Raw genomic sequence first — 9173 nt, forward strand, 5'->3', positions numbered from 1 at the left:
ACCTCATCATAGTGCCTACGTCGAATTATACAGGATTAGTATGAAGTATCGAAGGAAGTAAATATGTATATCATTAAAACCAAAGAACGATGTTCATGAAACTTTGCAGGCAACTGCAATATGACGCATAAAGCATGTGATGCCATTTGTTTGTAATTCCTGAGTACTAATTTGAGTGGACAATGTAGACATCATAGGCAACAACAAGATATCACGAAGATAATTCCAGATACATATGGGGAGTCCGGGAGAGTTGGACCCCTTTTCACTCTGAAGCCACTCAAAAGTTGTATCTGTAAATGGTAGCTACTCATTTTTTGCGTGAAGATATCATGCCCAAATCGGTAACGATAGATAATAGTAGAGTGATGGTGAGATGAACATTTTAGAGTACAGAAATTCTTTTTTTAGGAACCGAAAATGGGCTCATGTCCCCCTAACCCATGGGAGAGTTGAACAGGAGGCGAGAGAGACTTGACCATAAGTTTGTTTATCAGGAAAAACATTGAAAGAAAACAATTTCCAATGACCCACGATTGTCTTTGTCAAGGTTTTCATAATCAGTTGTATCAGCATATGAAATACATATTTTCTATTTCAGAGTCACTCTCACTCATTTCGGAAATATTTTTCACTTTTTTGAAACTGTATATTTTTTTATATTCATTTATATTTTAAAGTTTTTTTTTTTGAAACAATCTATTATCTAGGCTCAGTGCGGGAAACTTGGACCACTGATTATGTCTCCCAAACAAAGCATGGGTCAAGTCTCCCGCACTCCCTTTTCGTTTATTTAACAGATGTTTTCTTGAAACTCTTACAACTATTATTAAAAAATCTCATCGTTTGTGAAACAATATTAATCAATGAAAGCAATAAAACTTAATAACACCACGCACCTATCAAACTTTTCAGACAGTGTAACAAACAAAAATTATTCAATTTCTTATTTCCTAAATTCCAAAATCACGTTCAACCCTCTCACTCTCCAACTGTTTTGATGGCGGGCAAAATGGAGCCGCCACTAGTTGTGCCTTGTTACGAGTATGTCGCAAGCTATTTACGATACCGGTAGCGAGAAATTTTAATTGAAATATTTGAGGTGGATCAAGTCTCCTACCTGAGCAAGTCTCTCAGACTCCCCCTACCTGTTGATAAATTATTTTTTCCAAAAAACGTTACTTTTAGCAGGAAAGTACAAGAAATCTTATTCATTCAAAATCATTCAAGCTATCAAAAACTAATTTTTCAATGTTATAATTTGAAGAAATATTCGTGCCTCAGATTATGAGTTCAATTTTTGAAAAATGTGACTCGATCTCCGTTGACCATCAATGAATACAACAATAATTCGTCATTTTCACCTGAGTAAAAACTCTGTGTTCGTTAACTTTTGCACACCTGAGCGATGTCGGCTTTTTTCGAAAACATCAAAGGAAGTTGAGCCGTATCGTATTTCAGCATCGTCGAAAGATTTATATTGGCGCCGTCGGTTTATTGTACTGAAATGAGCATGTTAAGGGCGGAATGCCGCAACTATTTTATTATCGGTACTGTAGGAAAAAAGTGCCGACAGATTATTGAGGACAGGAAGGGCACAAGATAAGTCGAAAGTGAAAAATGAAATTGAAGATTGTGAAGCGTTTCGGAGTAAAAGTAAATGGGCAAAATCAAGAGTTGATTTTTCGAATATCGTAAATAATCCTCTATTGTTTCCGAAAAAGTAAAAATGGGTTTCAATGTTTCACAAATCATTACGCGGGTGAAGTTGGAAATATTGTCAAAAGAAGGCTTAATATTGGAAATAATCAGAAAATGTCTGAAAGGATAAACAGATTTTAATTCATCATTTACACCCCTGCACTGGAGGAGTGTTTGTGGCTTTAATATTATTCAAAAATTCATCACAATCCAGCAGACGTATTTTTCATACAAATCTGGCGACAAACTTTTATTTTTTTTGAAATTTGATAAGGTTACGAAAATGAATGCTTGATATTTTTTAAATAATGATTATGATAATTTCAATTGCACACGAGAGAAGATATACAGGGTGAGCCTTTGATTCGTACAAATAATTCAACAGTAGATTGTTGAGATCAAAAGGAACACTTTTTTCCTTAATCACTTTTTCCGAGTGGCGCGGTTTAAGATACAGGCTGTAGACAAACCATAAAATAATGTTATTTTTAGTACTATTTCACAAAAGGTTTTATCGAATGAATTTCGGAATTCAGTTTTCATTTATTTGATGAATCTTTTTCGAACACAAGATATCGCCCACGTCTTCCAGTTTCCTCATTATAACCATTACATTCCATAAAAATACCAAAAATTCTAAGAATCAACTCTGAAAACTAAGTTTTGTAAAATAAAAGAATTCCTCATATTTCCTCGTATAATGCGCCGTTTTCGACCAATTTGATGTTCGAAAGTAAAAAATATCTATGAAATTCGAAAGATTGGGTACTTTGACCGAATGCAATATCCACAGATGTGAAGTGTCACAGATTTAGCTAGTTATTCCGATAGTTATTTTGTTTTTCCAGGTGGGGCACAGCTCATTATGAAAATTTTAGATAGCTCTATATTTTTATCAGGGCTGAATCGAAAAAAATGGTTCGGAAAAAAGTGTTTCCTTTGACCTTGGAAATCTACTGTTGAACTATTTGACAAAGACTCACCCATTAAGTTGGCTATATCTTTTTATCAGAGACGAATCGGAAAAAATGGTATAGGAAAAAAGTGTTTCTTTTGACCTCAAGAATCTACTGATAAAATATTTGTACGAGTCAAAGACTCACCTTGTACAATTAGGAATCAATTGCCATCATAAAAATAATGTTCACCCAAAAACTACAATATCTATATCATCTATGAAATAAAAGTATATCCATACAAATATTCAGTATCAAACTTCAAAAACATGATATACGTACTGTTGATTCAGGTAGTTATTTTTACTTTACTATTAATTGATTAGGAATCTTTCATTATTGTACATCCACTCTTAAATTTCCGTTCAATTTCGATTATTATTGCTAAAAATGATTCAAAACATTCGAAAGTGCACCCAAACCTTCGTTATTCTAATTACCTAACCCCTATATTTAGTGCTTTCGTTAGCATAAAAAGTGTAGCACTTTTCTACACTCGATTTGATTTCCACCATTGTAGAGGAAGTGTAGTTTATTTACACATAGTAAAAATGAGATGCAGATAAACTACACCTCCTCTACACCGGTGTAAATTCAATCAGCAAACGAATACTAAAATCGAGTGTAGAAAAGTGCTTCACTTTTTATGCAAATGACAGAACCTAATATCTCGAATCATGCACCGGCAAAAGTTCCCTGAAGAAGGATATTATTTTTAGGCCCATTTCCTGAAAAGGAATCAATCGACGAAATCATTTCCTGAATCGTCCCCCACCCATCTTCCAAAACACATAAAATAAATTTTTCAGCACAATGCCCCAATAAAACATCAGTCCGAAAATTTAATTTAAAAACCTTCACTCCGCATGCCGCCCCAGCTCGCCCGGAATACACCGTGAAGTAATGGCAGAAACGCCGAATTTCGAACGTACAAAATGCATATATTTCTCAATATTTCAGAGAGAATTGACAAGGACAATGGATTCCCAAAGATGCAGCTTTCGGCCGTCACGCTGTGCCCGGGCAGCGGCCCACAGGAGTGGTGCCGAACATCGGGTCGGCACACAAAAGCTTCTAGCACAAGATTCGCAAGGTCCACTGGAATGTCCAGGGTGAGTTCAAGCATCTCATATGACGTTTGTGTGGCGTTAGGGAACACCCGCCGGGGTATAACGACTTGAGGCTAATCAAATGGACAATCGCCATCCTCACTTGCGAAATCTCCTTCTAGGTTCTTTAGTGTTTCGGGAAAATCTGCTTGGCGTCACTAATTTTCGACAGAAAATAGTTTTGCTCGCACCTAGACTGATGGTGCGGAATGAGAGAGAATTCTTTATTGTTCTTCTGGAGGAAATTGTATTCAAGGGGAGAAATTTCTGTTCTGATTATTTTGTGCATGGTTTACTGAATTAACAGAGGTAGGGGAACTTGTAGTAGAAAGAAATTCAAAGCGAAGAGTCAATTTTTCAACAAAAAAATAGGTATATCCTCTTTTTCTTGAGATTCTAGCTATAACTCCGATATTTTTCCGCCTACGTTGGCTTTTTCGCCAGTATATGGAGCACAATTCCTAGTCTTTACGCAACTGGTCCAGGGAGTATCATTGTACCTCAAAAAGTGGCGAAGATTGACCCAACAATCTACTCAGTATCAAAAATATCTTTGAAAGACCCCCAAATTCTTATCCTAAAAACGGAAATTTTGCCTTCCCTGTACAACAAGAAGGGATTTAGAAAAATGCCTTGCGTCAGTGGCATACAGATTAGAGGCAAATGACAATTCTTCAATTCTTTCTCAAGGTGAAAATCTAGCATCCCTAAAGTAATAACAATATCATAGCCAGTCAAATTAAGGCAATTTTTCAGTAGTCCCAATTCATTTGCTGCTTAGTTAACTTAGACATACAGGGTTAGTCTTTGACTCGTACATATATTTTAACAGTAGATTTTTGAGGACAAAAGAAACACTTTTTTTCCACACCATTTTTCTGATTCGGCCCTGAAAAAAAGATATAGCCATCTTAAGTTTTCACAATGAGCTTAGGTACCTCTAGAAAAACTAAATTACCTTCAGAATAACTAGCTAAATCTGTGACAATACGCATTTATGAATCTTTTAAATACAGTTGTATTCAGCCAAAGTACCCAATTTTTCAAATTTCATAGATACTTTTTAATTTTTGAACATCAAATTGTTCGAAAATGGCGCATTATACGAGAAAATATGAGGAATACTTTTATTTTACACAACGTTCATATATTCATTAGATAACGTCCAACTTAGTTTCAAGAGTTGGGTTCTTTTAATAGGGAATACTCCTTCTGACGAAAATGATGTATTTTTTATGAAATATTTTTGAAACATCACATTTTGAAATAAACATTCCAACCGTTTCCCAAAAAAAATTATTTTAAGCACTTAAAAATGAAAAATAAAAATTGGTATTTAAAGTTTAAAGCGTTTTGTGAGAATTGTACAAGCTGGCAACATCGACTGAAATATGCCTTGATAATAAAGGACACAAATGCATTATCTTGATGATATAGACAAAGATGGCTGTCTCTGAGGTCTGCGGCGAACGAGGAAGGTTGTAAAATTTTATGGGATTTTTAGGGCCGGTTGCAGTTGAAGCTCGCCAGTAAGTACGCGCGTGTAGATCAACAGCTGTTATTCTATAAACAAGCTGATCGGACATTGTTCTTTTCATTATCTTGTATGCACTGTTGCCAAATCGTAAACTCCGCACAAAGTGATTTAAATTTTAAAACCGCATATTTGAAGGATGATTTTGAATAGTTTCCGCGATGAATTTGAAAAAATCATGAATGAAACTCATAATTATTCAGTTTAAACTTGCATATGCAGTGATAACCCAAATTGAGGAGAATTCTTCATTTTCGGTAATTTTATGGTACGTAATGGTAATAATGAGAAAACTGGAAGACGTTTGTGAGATATAATAATAATTTTTTATGGTTTTTCAACAGCTTGTATCATTCAAACCGAGCCGATTCGAGAAAAATGGTAAAGAAAAACGTGTTTCTCTTGACCTGAAGGATCTAATGTTAAAATATTTGTACAAGTCAAAGACTCACCCTGTATAGTTTTTTGAAAAGGGTAGTACACCATTAATGGTAGAAGTACCACTATTTTTCAACCCCTTACGATATTAACATAGTGTTGAAGCAAGCAGCCCTATCCATAAATTATCGCATTAATTTACAGATATTTTTAAAATTCGAAAAATGAAATTTTGAACATTGTTTGCCCCTTGAATTGACTTCGTAGCTTCATGCAGTAGTTTTTAGGGAAATAATTGAACATGAAATCACGAATGAGAATTCGAAAATGTTTCATATAACAAACTATTTCGATTTTTGGTCGGGGAATCACCTTGAGAAATCTTTTCCAGTTGTTTTTCAACACTACAACAGTATAGTGTTAAATAACAGATAACATTTTGAACATTTTGAATAATTTTTGGTATAATACTATGCAGTTTCTGATGTCAGTCCATGAATCAACAAGTGTAACTGAACAGAACTTATTCGGTAAAAAAAAAGATTGAAGTTAGATCTACCATCGAAGTGGATCAGAAGATAGGTAGATTAAGTATATCGGCATAAGCTCCAAAAGCATCATGAAAAGCTCTTGAAAACTCGAAAACACCAAAAATCTCCTTAGTTTCTGGATGACGCAGCATCGCAATTTTTTGCGAAAACCTCATACCTGACGAGCCTAAAAATCCTAAAAAGAGACCAGACCAATAATTTTAGGTATGCTGAAAGTGCATTCACCCTTTTTTGATCATTTTATTTCATTCCACATTAAAAAGGTGGAAAAACCACATACGGGAGTGATGGAACCATTCTGTCCCAAACTGCACGGCAGAAAACAAAATTCAATCGGTGATAAAAAGCGCGTAAACATATTTCCCCCGCCCGGAGAAATCCCCGATGTGTTAACCGGAAAGATTCATTGTCAAACCATAAACCATTCGCATGCCGGCTTTTGATAACCTGTTGCGTAGCCCGGAAAAAAAAACTGAGCATAATATTCTTTTTTAGCGACCCTACGTGTCCCAAATCACCACCCACTGAGTGCGGTTTAGCCCCGAGGGCACCAGACCGCAACCCTCCCTTCAACGTGGAGAGACTGCACTGAGCCTGGCCGATTTTTTAATAGATCTTTATTCACCCCATTAGCACGTGAGGCACTGATGAAAACTGGGCTTTTCCAGGAACTCGCTGAATTGAAGAGGATATACGATGATGGGTGGAGTGTACATTACGTAAAATGTAATTTGTAATGGGAAAAATTACTGAACAATACGAACAATTTTTTTTAGAAAAAGCTAAACTGGGTCAATTCTTATTTCAAATTTTTCAAGTAAAATTGAGGACCTTGTCTAGTTCCATCTTCAGAAAGAATAAATAATAATAGATTAAATAATACACTTTAATTTTTAATTGACCACTTAAAACCAGTTCTGTCAGGACTACTTTATTGTTGTATTAATTTGCTCTTGAACTGTATAGAAAGGAAGATACTATTTGTATTTGTGAAACCCAAACTTAAATGGGAGCATGTATGGGTTAAATAAATAAATCGCAATTTTTTCCAACTAGGTTTCCTCAGCTGGAAAGAAATAATGTGCAGTTCGGCAAAATTTTTTAAGCCAATGATGAATGCCGCACCTCAACCTCAAAGAGCAGTTAAATAAGATTAATTATATAGATCTCTTCCCAGCTATATAATTATGTGTAATTTGATGTTACAATCCCCATTCAGAATTATAGAAAGAATAATTGTCGGCAAAATCGAGAACGCATAAGGTGATTTCTCAAATTTGTACTTGATTCGACATTATCGATTGGGTTTTTCCAACAGCAGTAAAGTTTTCTTTTCGTTTTAGGAAAAATATTGTGGAAACTCGCTCGTGTGAGATTTTTCTATTGAACAAAACTTTGAAAAAAAAATCTCATTCTTAATTCGTTTTACAATTATACACTCGTTGATAAAATGAATATACTGAGTGTCACACGATCCCCTTATGATCATTATTTTTTGCTGAAAATTTGCATGCTGGAGTTTTTGACCATGAAATTTCTCCCTAAAATATTTTCAAACCTAGGCAGCCTCCGGCTATACCAGAAACAGCCTACTATTTTCTAAACACCACACAGAGTAAATCTTTGGATCATTAAATTGCTGGATTTGATGGCAATTTTATACTTTGGGTTCATAAGTTCATGAGTTATTGGGATTCTCCTGAAAAAATAGTGAAAACTTTTGAATCTTTCTGATGGAGATGTTTTGTGCTGAAGAATCTTTACCATTTACAATTATGCCGTTATGGGAAATTATAACACTATTTGCTGTTTGGACCAAAAACGCAGGGTGTTTATGAGAAGATCATCAATTTGGACAAGTAGAATTCATCAAAACTCAAGATTTTCAAAGCACAACCGATATTTCTCATAATCCCAGTTGATTCTTGATTCTACGTAACACATAAACTGAAAATATTCAGAGTTATGAAGAAAAAACTTGAAAACACAAACGAAATGAGTGAAACAAATTTGAAAATCAGTGGAATAGCTTCAAAGGAAAAAAAATTTCGCAGTACTTAAGCTGTTTTGCTGAAATTTTCTTACTTTTGTGGAATGGATAAACCTGGGTTTATGGAAGTTTACAACTTCTATGCATTACTGAAGAGTAGGTCGTTCGATATTTATTACCATTAGTTTTAAGTTTGCAAAAAATTCAGTTCGCCATTTACTCCGTAAATGAAAAGACGAAGTACTGAGAATCACGACAGTATTGCTGAGATTGCATCTGTTTATAAGAACTTTTCATTACGGCTTCATCAGTAAAAAAAAAAATTGTTAGATCCATTTGTTTATGGAAAGTTATTGTGTTTCAATTGAAAGACTTGTTTGTGAAATGAATTTTCGATTACTTTTTAATGTTTAGTTTGTTAAAATTTGAGCAGAGATAAAGCGTAGGTATTTCAACAGATTTTTTCGCTCGCTTCAAAAATTCGAAACCATTTCTGATATCAGACTGGAGGACCTGTAGTTTTGAACAGTTTTCTTCTCGTAATGTATCCTGGGGACCAGTGAGAGCTAGGATTGAACAAAATATGTTGTATTTCCTCTTGTTTGGCAGAGACTATCACTAAGGAAAATCATACATACACTAACTAGAAGTCTAAGTGTATGAAAATATTCGAATTAAATTGGCAGATCCTCAATAAATTGCAAATCACTACTCATCCATATAAGCGCAACAAACACTAGCTCAAGATTCTCGAGTTTCTAGTCAGTTTTTTAGAACTGCTATAATGAAGAAGATTTTCTGGTACACTAGTATTGTAATAAGTTAAGGCACATTGTTGAATAACAAATATTTCATTTCAGTTAAGGAGTTTTTGCTGTGAAAAATTATCTGAACCCTAAAGAAAAGATTCAATTATCCCACTCCGATAAAAGCATTTAGAATCTCATCCCAGCC

General features: G+C 34.7%; 1 protein-coding gene across 1 annotated transcript in view; it reads left to right on the plus strand.

Moving 5' to 3' along the window:
- Positions 1-6953, plus strand: part of LOC123311532 — a 91528-nt gene extending 84575 nt beyond the window's left edge. Inside the window, exons 2-3 of the mRNA XM_044895564.1 lie at positions 3618-3769; positions 6725-6953. Coding sequence (XP_044751499.1) covers positions 3618-3769; positions 6725-6757 — 185 coding nt within the window. The 3' untranslated portion in view covers positions 6758-6953. The remainder of the gene's footprint in view (positions 1-3617; positions 3770-6724) is intronic.
- The last annotated feature ends 2220 nt before the right edge of the window (positions 6954-9173 follow it).

The sequence above is a fragment of the Coccinella septempunctata genome, chromosome 4 (genome assembly GCF_907165205.1).
Source record: "Coccinella septempunctata chromosome 4, icCocSept1.1, whole genome shotgun sequence".
Classification (NCBI taxonomy): Eukaryota; Metazoa; Arthropoda; class Insecta; order Coleoptera; family Coccinellidae; genus Coccinella; species Coccinella septempunctata.